This window comes from Natrix helvetica (assembly GCF_964273705.1).
Source record: "Natrix helvetica genome assembly, chromosome: 1".
In the NCBI taxonomy this organism is placed as follows: domain Eukaryota; kingdom Metazoa; phylum Chordata; class Lepidosauria; order Squamata; family Natricidae; genus Natrix; species Natrix helvetica.
The window spans coordinates 230,866,951-230,881,858 of NC_138548.1; the positions used below are offsets into that span (position 1 = coordinate 230,866,951).

Below are 14,908 nucleotides of genomic sequence, written 5' to 3' on the forward strand. Positions count from 1 at the left end.
GGAAGAACATTGGGAATCGGGAAGAAAAAGTTAATCGTGCCATGCCTGTGTTAACCAGCAACCCCCAACAGGTAAAGAGCCCGAGGCTTATGCAAAAAATATTTTTACGTTAAGGAAGATTGCAAAAATAGGGAAACCACGAAGTAAACTTTGCCTTGAAATTGCCCTTGGGAAATCAATAGAAATGGATAATATTATTGTGGGTTCTCAAATAAAAGAAGGGACCGATTGAAGAATACCGTACAGGCAGTCCTTGACTTACGACCACAATTGGGATTTTTTTTTTTTTTTTGCTGCCACTGAAAATTTGAACAGTCACTAAATGAATGGTCATAAGTCAAGGGCCTCCTGTATAGGTCCAGGAATTACGTTGATAGCCCTAAGATTATTATTGCAGAAAGGCCAAAGATCAGCGTGCCAAGGGGATGACCTTAATGCAGACTTGAGCAATACACACACTCTCCTCTCCTTCTCCTCCTTCTCTCCATTTTCAGTCATGCATCATCCTCCATGGATATTGCTCTCCATGTATTTATGCTGACTAGGCCAGTGTGCATTATCAAAAAAGGACAGATATATATTGTATAGATTAACTATTGGCACAGCCTGGTTTTCCCTTGCACCCATGCCTGTGTCACATAGGTACTTGTATATGTGACTCACTGCATTAGGACCACTGGTGTAGTGACCAACGCACCCAGCCATGATCGTTAATGGCTGCCCTCAAACTATATCCTAGAGCAGGGGTGTCAAACACAGGGCCTGCGGGCCACATCTGTCCCGCGATGTGGTCGGATCTGGCACGTGGGGCCATCCAGGAAAATGTAAGGGGACAGCCCGCATCACATCAGCCCGGTCTACCCAATGCAAAGAGGAAACATTGGGCTGGTTGTTAAGTGAATCACTGCCATTGTTACGTTAACAACACGGTTGTTAAGTGAACCACTGCCATTGTTACATTAACAACACGGTTGTTAAGTGAACCACTGCCATTGTTACGTTAACAACACGGTTGTTAAGTGAACCACTGCCATTGTTACGTTAACAACACGGTTGCTAAGTGAACCACTGCCATTGTTACGTGAACCACTGCCATTGTTACGTTAACAACACGGTTGCTAAGTGAACCACTGCCATTGTTATGTTAACAACATGGTTGTTAAGTGAATCACTGCCATTGTTATGTTAACAACATGGTTGTTAAGTGAATCACTGCCATTGTTATGTTAACAACACGGTTGCTAAGTGAACCACTGCCATTGTTATGTTAACAACATGGTTGTTAAGTGAATCACTGCCATTGTTATGTTAACAACACGGTTGCTAAGTGAACCACTGCCATTGTTATGTTAACAACATGGTTGTTAAGTGAATCACTGCCATTGTTATGTTAACAACACGGTTGTTAAGTGAACCACTGCCATTGTTATGTTAACAACATGGTTGTTAAGTGAATCACTGCCATTGTTATGTTAACAACACGGTTGCTAAGTGAACCACTGCCATTGTTATGTTAACAACATGGTTGTTAAGTGAATCACTGCCATTGTTATCTTAACAACACGGTTGCTAAGTGAACCACTGCCATTGTTATGTTAACAACATGGTTGTTAAGTGAACCACTGCCATTGTTACGTTAACAACATGGTTGTTAAGTGAATCACTGCCATTGTTACGTTAACAACACGGTTGTTAAGTGAATCACTGCCATTGTTATGTTAACAACATGGTTGTTAAGTGAATCACTGCCATTGTTATGTTAACACAGTTGTTAAGTGAATCACTGCCATTGTTATGTTAACAACATGGTTGTTAAGTGAATCACTGCCATTGTTATGTTAACAACACGGTTGTTAAGTGAATCACTGCCATTGTTATGTTAACAACACGGTTGTACGTGTGAAAAACAGTTATAAGTCCCTTTCGTCAGTGCTCTTGTAACTTGAATGGCCACTAAACGAACTGCTGTAAGTCGAGGACTACCTGTACTTGAATCCCATACTGAATCCAATTGATTATTGAATCCCGGCAAGAGAATGACTGAGTTGATCCGATAATACTAAATGCACTATTTTTGACAAACCAACAGGCCATGATTTGGGGGAGGAGGAGGAGGAGGGGGCAAAAAAGCCCCTTACACTCACATTAGTTTGCTTTTGGTTTCCGTTTCTTTGGGAAATGGATATTTCCATTTAGTGATGCGCCCAACTTCACCGGACATGAACGTCAAGTAGCGCAGGGTTTCTACTCCCACGTTGGTGTGCATTACTTTCCATAGGCCTTCCCGCTGCCAGATGTAAAAAGCTACAACAGGGGAGCCGTAATTCTGGATCCACAAGACATCCCCGGACTCACTGTCCACGGTCACCACTAGTCCGTCTCCATTAGATGCAAAGTGAGACATTTCTGGAACAGGCACAGATAAAAAAAATGACACATTTTTTATGTGTCACACAGGGGAAGAAGAAAAGAGAAAGGAGAGGAGGAAAGGAGAAAGTAGAGAAGAAGGTTAGGTAGGAGAAAGAAAGAGGGAAGAAGGAGGGTCGTTGTAATATAAGATGGATGTAGGGGATGGCAGGAAAGCAAGCTCAAATATAGTATTATATCTTTAGGGAAAGAATGGAAGCATAAATGTGAAAGGATAATATATAACACGAATGATATTTATGAGAAATGTATATTTGTGAACGTATGAGAAACACACACAAAAAAACAACTTTTTTAAAAAAGACACACTTTTCATAATTGGACACAACCAGCAGTCTCCTTACTTCAACCTGCAAGTAGGAATAATATTCTTACTGTATTGGGCGTCTTCATCAGGCAACGTTGCTGCGTAATTGAAGTAAGTGGCATTCCAGCGGAGTTCCTTACTCTTGGTATCGTACATAGTGATGGTGTACTCTGTTGAAAGGAAAACAACATTTTGCGAAAGAGGGGAAAAAAAATAACAATGGGATTGAATCTCTATCTACTAGTGTGTGGAATGCTGGGAAATTATTACCAGCCTCTGGTTGGCTGTTATGGGAGAAAAAAAGATTTGAGTCTAATCCAGCAGAACTCTTAACAATCTTTATGAAATCAGATATTACTAAGCAGTTTTCTCACTGCTCAGCATATTTCACTGTATATCAGCAAGCAGCACTGCCTCATTGTGAGTGGGAAGCTAATCTGATCTCTTGGTGTGAGGCTTTTGTTTTTATAAAGCAACCTTATCTATGAGCATGAACTATTCGGATGATAAGCAGGACTGAAGAAATGCTGTTTCCTTTCCCCTCCATGGGTGATCTAAGACACACATTCACACAGAGTCCCGCTTGCTAAATGAGTGGGCTAACTCTGGAGTTGACATGGATTTCTTGTGGAAGCCTATGAGTCCTGCAGGATGGCAAATCCCACTTTAGTTTTTTCAACACTGACAGAAAGGCTCGCGGTGTGCTCACGAGGTTAGAATGCTGGGCTGACGATCAGCAGGCTCATGTTTGAGACCCGTTGCTGCCATGGGCGGGGCGAGCTCCCGTCACATGCTCCAGCTTCTGCCGACCCAGCAGTTCGAAATCGAGCAACCGCGAGTAGATAAATGGGTACCACTTCAATGGGCAACAGGGACGTGAAAGGTGCCCCCAATCCCGCAGGCAACTGTGATGTCACCAGCGAATCCTTTCGCCACAAAAATACTTTGGTGCTTCCGACACAGAAGTATAACACTGACCCAAAGGCATCTCAGAGGCTGAGGTGCAAGAACGTTACTCTGATCTCTGAGAAATCAGGATGGGGACTCCAGGATGGCAGGATAAGCATCTCCCTTTTCCAACGTCTTCCAAGCTTTTTCAAAACTTACTTACCTGTTCGGCCAAGATAAAGCAGGGAGGTAGATGGGCACAGGCTTTCAGCAAATGAAGAGGTTAAAGTCTGCTGTTTTTCTCCTGTTGCAAGGTCTACCACATACCAGCTGTCCTGCTTCTTCCCTAATAGTAAACATCAACATGAGTACAATGAAGCTGGAAGGGACGTAGTGCAGTTAGTCCTTGATTTACGACCATTTGTATATATTTATAAAGGTTGCAGTGTCCTGAGGTCAAGTGATTTCCATTTGTGACCTTCCTAGCTAACTTCCAATTAGCAAAGTCAATAGGGGAAGCTGGATTCCCTTAAGGACTTTGTGACTCACGCAACAAGAGTACCGATTCGCTCAATAACCACGGCAAAGAAAACTCCTCAATATAAATGTAATAAATAATTTAAAAATTGAGCATGACTCACTTAACGATAGCCTTGGCTATCGATGGGAGTTCCAATCTCATTTGTGATCGTAAATTGAGGACTATCTGTATCTTCAGAATCAGTTTCCTGCCTATTAGCCACTAAGGTACATATATGCTTTATCATCCGGATCTTCTATGAACATGAAAGAACGGAAGTTCACAGCATTGGCAAAAATCCAGCCAGTGAATTAACTGCTGAAGATTAAGTAAAATTCAGGTAATCCCAAAACAAACAAAAATCCCCAAATCAAACAAGCAAAGATCAACCCTACACAACTGCAATATGGAGACTGTTTTTGGTAGTCTATCAAATATAACATTGTACCCAGCACACAAAATATTTTTAAATTAACTTCAGTGCACAAAAATGACAAAGTAATCTTTGGGTTGTAGCGTAAGGAATTATAAACTAGACTTAAACATGAGTAAATATCCGAGGGCTGCAACTGAAAGAAATTTATATGCAAGTACTCTAGTACAGTGTTTCTCAACCTTGGCGACTTTAAGTCCTGTGGACTTCAACTCCCAGAATCCTGCAGCCAGCTGTGCCTTTCTAGGGAATTCTGGGAGTTGAAGTCCACAGGACTTAAAGTCGCCAAGGTTGAGAAACACTGCTCTAGTATATACCCCTATAATTTACACTCACATGGAAACGCTATAGAATACGTGCAAATGTTATTTTTCAGTAGGAAATGGAACATTACCCATGTATAGAATTCCATCTGAACTGCGGCAAGGGGAGGCTTGGACAAGCTCTGGGATGGTGAATGGCAGTTTCTAGAACATAAATATCCATATTAGCCATCTTCACTTCATAGTAAACATTTAGTGAGGATTGCAAGACAAAGGCAATTGATGAATCCCATTTCAAAGCAGGTTGTTATTGAAGGGGACTGCCAGAGTCAAGTCGTTTCGTGTACGTCAATACCAATTAGCAATATCAGCCATCTGCATTTGCCTTGCGTCACACAAAGCGCCAAAGATTTATATCAGCAAGTAACTCTGCGGTATCGATTTTGGGTCATTGCTACTTTCCCAGAGAAGAGGTATCTGTGAATCTTAGTTTTTGGCCTGTTTACTTTTGTATCTTTTTTGCTAAATATATGGTTTACCTCCCTTATTTTACTACTAATTGGAACTCTGTTCACATTCCCTAGGGAGCACCTTAAAGTTTCTATTTTGAGAAGCAAGTCCAGGAAAAAGAAGCAGGTGCTATTGCTCTATAATGCACACTTCTTTTGAGAGTGGAAGAAGGTGGTAAATCTATTTGCTCTAAACACTCCAGGATGTATGATGACAGAAGAGGCTAAAATGGAACCCACTGGCAAGGATAGAGAAAGAGAAAGACATCATAAATCAACCCTCCCAGATTAAACAAAAAACAAAAAAGACCCTGTCTTCTCATTGTAATTATTCATCTAAATAGAAAAAGCAAACGGTCTTTTAAATGTAGTTATTTATCTAGTCTCGCATTTCAGGGTTCAGGGTACGTCATGGCCCCATCGGAGCCTGGGTCCAAGGAGGAGGGGGAGATGGAGCTAGGAACGACCGGAGGAACAGGACGAAGTAGTCCTCGGGCCTGGGAAGGGGCGCCAGCAAAGGAGAGAGGGTGCAGGATGACCAAGCAAGTAGGGGGGAAAGAGCGGTCAGCGGTGCAGAGAAGTGACAGAGCTCTGGCGATGGGTAATTACCTCCCCCCCCCTCCTTGATCCCCAAGCACGGAGAATGGAGAGGAGGCAGGATCAGCACAGGCAACCCGACGACTCGACTCGGGAAGAGGGCGCTCTGCCCCTCTTCACAAGGCTCACCTGGGGAATGAGATTTAAAGACATGCCGTTGGGAGGGGCACATGTTGGGAACAAGTGTTGCCTTTTTCCAGCCTCACGAGCTGTTACCGACATTTGGGTACTTTGCTGTACCTTGTCCTGCTTGCCTTGCTTGCTTGGCCTGGCTATGTGTGAGTTCGCAGCGACACAGTTCTGCTCTGTGTTGTGCTGCAGTCCCAGTGAACTCTTCCTGCGACGAGGACTCCTTGGAACCAAATTCCTTAAACTGGGGCTGCTCTCAAAACTGCGCTACTCCTCTGGGCTAATAGCAGCCAGGAACTATCGGAGGTGCGTGTTTAGAGTTTTGCTCCTAGACTGGCAGTGAACGGTGGGACTTTGGGGGGGAAAGTTGGAGCAATAAAGGGGAGTGAAGCTTTTGTTCTGGCTGTGTTGCTTCTGTGCCCAGTTCCAGGTATGTTCCAGAGTAGTACAACCCTCTGTGTTTTACACTAATGATAACCTTGAGAAGCTAGGAATCGAGGACCAGCCCAACATGACTCAATGGGCTGAACGGCCCATCTTCATCTTCCTGATCAATAACCAGCACTCCTGCTTTGGGTAGCTGTAGAAATGCAATAACTCCAACGTTGAGCAGTGAAAGCCGAAGTGCCCACTTTTAGCACTGACTAATTGTCCTGCTAACAAAGCTTAGTACAGAACGTAAAATTACACATGGTGCCCAGGACTGTGATCATTTGCAAGAAGATACAGTGCAGTCATCCAGTTTATGTGATATTTACCCACTGTCTGCAGCACCTATCTTATCCTCACACCTGTGTATCACAAAACTACAACGCACATATGGCATGTACCCACTATAAAGATGTTGCATCTAAACTCAAGCAGGCCTGGTCACGGAAAGGATAAAATAATGTAGTATATAGTAAAAAAACAATCTACAACTTCTACATTTTAGAGATAAAAATAGAGGCACTGTGGTATATCTGTATTGCCCCATATTCTCACATCCATACTACCCTCGGATTGCAGTGCCTTTGCCAGTAGCCATGCCGATTGGGGTAGAAAGGATTTGTAATCCCAACCTATCTGGAGGACACAAAGCTAGAGAGAGCTGTTCTACCTCGTTCATATAGTGAGAGCCTTTATGTACAGTACATCAAGCCAGATTGATCAAAATGATGAGGATGCTTGAGTGACCAACATCAAATAGCAAAGCAGATTTGGCAGGCAAAACCATACAGCAATAAGGTGACACATATTTTGCTTTATAGCTTTTCTTTTCTCCCCCCCCCCCCCTTTTGGTCCCTTTGAGTCAGTGTTGACTTTTGTTGATTCCGTGAACAGGTTCAGGCAGTTTTCTTGGCAAGATCACAGAAGTGCTTGGCCAGTGCCTTCTTTTTCCTAGGGCTGAGAGATTGAGTGGCCCCAAATCACCCAGCTGGCTTTCATGTCTCAGGTGGCATTATAACTAACCCGTCTTCTGCTTTCTAGTCAGGTGCCTCAGCCACTACACCAAACTGGCTCTCTTAGTTCATTAATCTTTGCCAAATTATTCATCCCAGAAGAAAAAAAAAATATTGCAACCATTAAGGAAATTGAGTATCTGTGAATGAATAATTCAAATGCCCTGGGAACTGTTAGTAAAGTATTACACGGAGAAAACAATACCGGTAGTCCTCGACTTATGACCACAATTGAGCCTTACATTTCTGTTGTGAAGTGAGACATTTGTTAAGTGAGTTTTGCCCAATTTTAGTATCTTTCTTGTCACAGCTGTTAGGTGAATCGCTGTGGTTGTTAAGTTAGTAACACAGTTGTTAAGTGAATCTGGCTTCCCCACTGACTTTGTTCACGGGAGTCAAACTCACCGCGTCACGTGACGTTGCATGACATTTCCCCCATTCATGGAGCTGGGGTGGGAGTGGCCTGTGCATGACGCATCCAGCCCATGGGCCGCCAGTTTCACACCCCCGACTTTGCTTTTCAGAAGGTCACAAAATGTGATTACATGACCCCAGGACATTGCAGCCGTCATAAATTTGAGTCAGTTGCCAAGTGTCTGACTTTTGATCACATGACCATGGGCATGCTGAACTGGTTGTAAGTGTGAAAAATGGCCATAAGTCACTTTTCCCAGTGTTGTTGTAACTTTGAACAATCACTAAATGAGCCGTTGTAAGTCGAGGACTACCTGTATCCAGTAAAAAGTATGAGATGAGACATGGGCTATGATTTCAAGAGCTTCAGCTCAGCAAGAGGGCCTTCTGGTTTATAAGGAACTGCAGTGAAAATTCTTCATCCTTCAGGCATAAGTGTAACTGTGTTTCTGGAATGAGCTTAACTGCCCAAAATAGCAATTTTGACCCCCTGTATGTATGGAGACATGTTTTTTAAAAAAGGCATGGCCAAAAAGTTCAAAAAGTACTTCACATTTTGTATTTCAGGTCTGTGGGCAGGAAAAAAAATATTTCCTGTGCTGAAATAGTACAACATGCTATGAAACAGATCTCAATCTTCCCAAGAAATTGGTGAGAACATACTAAACCACTTGAGTAAGGTGCATCTTAGAATCATTTCTAAACACAGTGTGATTTCTACTTTCTTGTGGGAAGTTGAAAAGTCTAGCATAATTGCCACCTTCAGGATAACCTCAGTGTACTTCAAAGATTCTAAAGTAATGCCTTCTTAACACTCTGAAGGCTACAAGTGCTAACAAAACAGTGTTTAGAAAAGATTGACACCTACACAGAATGGAGAAAAGGTGAGTTATACTGGGAAAATCTTTTTCTTTGCTTCCTCCTGTCTATTTCAGCCTTCTCCAACTTGCTGTTTTTCAAATGTCTTGCAATTCCCATTCAAAACCAAGAGAAACACTTTTCCCCATCAGTTGTTATCTTCTTTAATTTCAGATGCAAAAGTCATTGCTCTTTTCTCTAACTAAAGAAAATGTTACCGCTGTACCTTTAGGGCAATTTGAGAGAAAACACATTTTCCCCCCCAGAATTGTAAGAGGAAGTCATAACAGTTTCAGGAAGAAAAAAAAACCTTCGTAGAAAGCCAAATTTAATCTCTATTACATCACAAAGCTGCTGTTCTTAAGTAACTAAGCAACAGAAATCTCTGGTGATCACATCAGTTCTATTTAACCCTTACATACTTTGAAAACAATGACAGAGGCACTACGGTCTAAAGTTAATACTGGAACCAATGCAGTTATCCCAGACATCCATTTTTTTCCTGGAATAGGATGGATTTTTGGATGCTTGCTTGTCTGATCTCCTTAAGACTATAATTAATTGCCTGGCTCTCTTCTAGCTTCATCAAAAGATGCTACCAAGTCCAATTCATCTCTTCCAATATTGGACATGCAATGTAATTCAAAAATAAGCTAAAGTGTTTATTAGGATTATTACAAAGCCAAAATCATTTCCCATAAGATAACAATGAACATTTTGAATTCATTTCCCCCCGCTTCCAAAGAAGGAGCCTGGGCATCACACAACATGCCATTCCTGGAATTGTAAACCTAAAGCAGGCACCAAGAGATAACAAGCCTCCAAGACAATTGTTTAATCTATACAATATTTTAGTAAATGCAGGCTGGATTTTATTATAGATTTTAGTTATTATTTATTATTTTATACTAGAATTTTTAATTGTATATTTACTGAATGTTTTTATTTGTCCTGGTCTATGACTGTAAACTATGCTGGTGCTGGTGAACTATGGTGCTGGAGAAGACTCCTGCGAGTCCCTTGGATTGCAAGGCGATTAAACCGGTCAGTCCTAGAGGAGATAGGGCGTTGGTACTTACCTGATACGCCTATTCTCATAGTGGGGGAGGAGTATCCAGGAGGGGTTAACTTTGTCCTCCTTGATTAGACTTGAGTCCAATAAGCTCTTTAGACCACGCCCTAGTCACCAGGTAATACCCAGTTTCGACGAAGAACTCTATCAGACTCGATGTGTCATCCACTCTTAGATCTTGATGAAGTTTCAAACCTTTATTTGCTCGTGTATTTGTTTAACACTCCAGATATACAACCAAAAACAAAATATTTCCAAAAAACCTTACAACTCAGGGAGGGGCTGGATACTCCTCCCCCACTATGAGAATAGGTGTACCAGGTAAGTACCAACGCCCTTTCTCTATAGTGAGAGGACGGGTATTCAGGATGGGACGTACCAAAGCCCACACGTCCCTAGGGGGGGTTCACACCTGTAGCATATTTTGATGCAGACCTATGCTCAACCCTATACCTGGTGAGACGTCTCTCCCACTCTGTGCACCGCCTGCAGTACCCTACATCCGAAAGCTGCCTCCGCCGAAGCGAAGGAGTCCAATTCGTAATTCCTCACGAACGGTGAGGGAGAAGACCATGTGGCTGCCCTACAGATCTCGGTCAATGAGGCCTGTGAGGCCCAGGCTGCTGACATGGTCGCACTTTGTGTAGAATGCGCCATAATAGCCCCCGGAGTTTGCAGCCCTCGTGCTTGGTACGCTGTTGCAATACAGGTCCACAACAACTTGCCTATCATGGTAGAGGTTACCTTGTTTCCCAGGAACCCCGGCTGGAAGGAAACGAACAAGGCCTCTGACTTTCTGGTTGGCAGGGTTCATTTGAGGTAGATCCTCAGCGCCCTCCTCACGTCCAAGGTGTGTCATTTTCTCTCCAAGGGATGAGAGGGGTCCGGACAGAAATTGGGCAATATCAGCTCTTGTGATCGGTGGAAGCAAGGGTATACCTTGGGTATGAAAGAGGGGTCCAGTCGTAGGACCACTCTGTCCTGGTGGAATACACATAAATCTTCCCTGGCAGACAGAGCCTGGAGTTCAGATATCCACCTAGCGGAAGTAATGGCCACCAAGAAGGCCACCTTGAGCATCAAGAATTTGAGTGAGATTGTTCGTAGTGGCTCAAAGGGAGGGCCTGTCAGAGCGTCCAGCACCCTGTGTAAGTCCCAGGAAGGGTACCTGTGTACCGTGGGCAGTCTAAGATTAGAGGCTTCCTTGAGAAACTGCTTGACCAGGGGGTGCTGAGTTAGTGTCTGAGACCTACCGCACAGGAATACCGAGGAGATGGCGGAGACCTGCCTCCTAATAGTGTTTGGAGCCAACCCTCTGTCCAGGCCCGCCTGGAGGAAGTCCAGCACCTGAGACACCAAGGCCTGAACCGGGTCATGGTTCCTGGTGGCGCACCATGTGCAAAAGGTGCACCACGGAGCACTGTAGATACGCTCCATGGAAGGCCTGCAGGCCGCCTGGATCGTCTGTATGACCCTGGCGAAGAAATTGTCCTCCCTTAGGATGCTCCGCTCAAGCTTCAGGCGGTTAGCTGCAGCCACTGAGGGTCTGGGTGTTCCAGCGACCCCTGCCTGAGGGAGATCCTCTCCTGGGGGATCCTCCAGGGCCTGTCCACCGAGAGAGACCTGAGGTCGGCAAACCAAGGCCGTTGGGACCAATGTGGTGCAATCAGGACCACCTCCGCTCCCTCCCATAAGATCTTCTGGACGACCCTGGGAATCAGAGGCAACAGTGGAAAGGCACAGAGGAGTCCCCGAGGCCACATGCATCAGAGAGCATCCACCCCCTCCACACTTTGAGTTGGGTACCTGGAGTAAAATCTCGGGAGCTGAGCATTGAAGAGGGTGGCAAATAGGTCGACCTCCAGGCGGCCAAAACATTCCGCCACTGCTTCAAAGATTGCTGGATGCAGTTTCCACTCCGAATTGTCCACCTCGGTCCGGCTGAGCCAGTCGGCCCTGACGTTGTCCACCCCTGCTATATGCTCTGCCGTATAGAGACTAGGTGTCTTTCGGCCCAAAGCCCCAGTCTCTTGGCCTCCAGCATGAGGGACTTTGACTTGGTCCCCCCCATCTGTTTATGTGCGTCTTGGTGGTTACATTGTCTGAAATTGATGAATCCATGTTTGTCAAGCTGTAATGGAGGCATTCTATTCCATCATCTCTGCATTCTTTTTGCTCTTCTTCCAACCAATAGCTGGATTTTCAATTGAGATACCACAGCTCAGTATTTTAAGAGATTAGCTTTTTGCTAACTCATACTGCAGGTACTCCTTGACTTACAAGGACTACTCAAAGGTACAACAGCGATGGAAAAAAGCACCTCAGAACTGACCCTAACTCTTAATGATAGTTGCAGCAACCCCAAGACCACATGATTAAAATGTGGATGCTTGGCAACGGGCAGCAGCCTGAGTTCATGTGATCATCATTTCTGACCTTCCTAGCTGGGCACAGTCAGACTTGCTTAATGACTCCATCAGTTAACAACTGTGGCAAAAAAGCAGGCATGACTCACTTAATGGTACTTTGCTTAGCAATGAGTGATTCTGTTCCCAAATTGGGAGCAGTTGAGGACTGCCTATATATGCCCCTGAATCTTGTATAATGTGACACATAGAAATTTTCACAATGATTAATGTAGAAGAACTTTCCCAGATTTCAGTGTTTATCTCCGGAGAGAAACCATTTTGCAGAGGTTTTACAGCTTCCTAATTTTTCTTAAAAATTACTCCAAATGTTAGTCAAGGGAGGGTTTGTTTATATATAAAGTGGGAAAGAAAAAAAAAAGTAAACATCAAATGAAAACAGGTAAAATAATATTGTAAGTTATGTAGGCTTCTTCTCTAGTGTTATTTCTTACAAAATCAGAATTTTACGTACATTGTCAAAATAGATCTCCCTTAAGCAGTAAGGAAAGCTAGATAAACATGCTTTGTTAATCTTAAAAGCTGTTTCTCATTCAGTGAGAACTAAATAATTACTTTGTGATCAAATTATACGTACCGTTAAGCCTTCGTTATTCTTGCCACCAAGAGTGTACAGACTTCCATCATTGGGATCAGGAAGAAATGCCGGCCTAGGACTGAAGAAATAATTAAAACAGCAATTACTGCATTGTATTTGTGAAAAGAAAAGACACCAGAGTTGTGGTCAGTGTACATTTTCTTGTGAGCATGGCTATATTACGAAACAGATGTGGATTTTTTTAAAGGCAAATATGTGTTTTTATTTAAGCACAGTCATTTAAACCCCTGGTTTTGCATACCATCAGAAATACAGAGATCACCTTTTACTAAGACAGCTTCTAATTCTCCTACATTTCTCTCTAAAGTTTGGTGTACTAGAATAGTTGTTAATAGGTTTGGGTAAAAGTGACTGATTTGAACGGAACAGACATTAAAGTTTTGAGAACTATGATAGATCCCCTGAAAAGAAACAGTGAGTGAATCACTGGAAATAAAAGGAGACTTGTATGTTGCAAAAAGAAAAAGGATCTGTGCGTAGCCCTGCCCTGTCTAGAGACTGGAGCTCAAAATGCCTAATGGAGCCAGGTCTGCACAATGGCCAGTAGTCCTGTCCCCCAAGAGCATTTGGAAGAACCAATATTGGTGTCATGATTTACATCACCAGTCAACAGCATGATCCGTCAATTGATATTGATATATTTGGGGAATTGCTGGATGTCTTCACAGTTTTACTGCAGGGCCTGGAAAGCTGCAGCTCAGATGTTTTAATTCACTTTCCAGGCCCTCGGTGGTAGCCAGCCTGCATCTGGATGTAGAACTAGGTTTTGAGCCAGAATGTCTGGGCTTTCCATGTGGTGTCCTGAGATTTATTTATTTATTTATTTATTTATTTATTTATTTATTTTATTCGATTTATCAGTCGCGCCCTCTCCGCGAAGGGACTTGGGGCGACGTGAGAGCTCCTATGTCATTTCTACTAGGGATTGTACATGTGGCCTTGTTCCGAAGGTCCTTTAATCTGGGTCTGCCCTGACTCTGTAAACAAATCATGCTGCTGTCTACACCAGCAGGTGTCACACTTTCACCTGATCTGATAATACTCTTAGAACCAGCCTTTTTGTCCTCAGCTCCTGTAGGTTAAGCAGCAGAGAGTACCTTTGAGGGAATGAACCAACTTATTTAGATGAGAGTTTCTCACACCGCTAGGCTGGCATCACACCGACAGGCTGGCAACCTATATCCGATTGACATTCCCTGCACCAGATTGGTTGAGAACCATCAATACTTGCACATAGATAGAATATGATAGTAATTTGGTCCTGGATTAGGAGAAGGACCTACTCTAGTACCTCAAACCATCTTCCACTATAATTTTACCTCAGCTTCCTTGACACTGGGATCACAGTCTATTGGAACTCGAGGGTCTACCACTAATATATACCAATTTTTCTTTTATCTCTGATGGTGGAATCCCAGAGACAGAATTTGCTTCAGAAAACTGTGTTATATTCTTCTCTTGCACTTCCAGAGACAGTGAAGCCTCATTGTGACATTACTCACTGCTATCTGCATAGAGGTTACTTTGATACGCCTGATGTCTAGTTCATTGGAAAGAAGTTGTTAAGCCCTGCTGCATAGTAAATAAGCTCAGTGCTGGTGTTGCTGTTCATATGTTGGCCGAGGCTGGCAGAATTTCCTCTCAATTTGCTGTGCTGCCCCTAGGCCTTTGTTACAGTTTGGCCTGGTCAATATTGTTAGGAATGTAAGCTAACAGTTGGGTTAGCAATATATAAACCAGGATGGTAGTACTGTTGCTTTAAGTACTGCTGTAATGTGATTGGTTGCTGTTACCTCAAGCAGCCATAAGAGGGAGCCAGAATGACTGTTAGCTCTCTGTTTGTTAGACGCTGATCGGTGTATTGTGAGGTACTGTGTTTTTGCTACTGTTAGCCTAAACTGATTATTTGATACTGGACTGTGTTCGAAGGATCATTCCTTAACTGAGAACATTGATAACTGACTGACTAAACCGTGTATGACTTGGACTGTAAATTGAACTCTGAATACCTCTATATTTCCACAC

The 14,908-nt window shown here is 43.3% G+C and overlaps 1 protein-coding gene across 2 annotated transcripts in view; it reads right to left on the minus strand.

Moving 5' to 3' along the window:
* ERN1 (endoplasmic reticulum to nucleus signaling 1) overlaps positions 1-14,908 on the minus strand; it is a 91,287-nt gene that overhangs the window by 24,040 nt on the left and 52,339 nt on the right. For both annotated transcript variants that reach the window (XM_081933608.1, XM_081933607.1), the window contains exons 4-8: positions 12,863-12,941; positions 4,970-5,042; positions 3,846-3,968; positions 2,803-2,904; positions 2,145-2,406 (exon numbers count right to left, since the gene is read on the minus strand). In XM_081933608.1, coding sequence (XP_081789734.1) covers positions 2,145-2,406; positions 2,803-2,904; positions 3,846-3,968; positions 4,970-5,042; positions 12,863-12,941 — 639 coding nt within the window. The remainder of the gene's footprint in view (positions 1-2,144; positions 2,407-2,802; positions 2,905-3,845; positions 3,969-4,969; positions 5,043-12,862; positions 12,942-14,908) is intronic.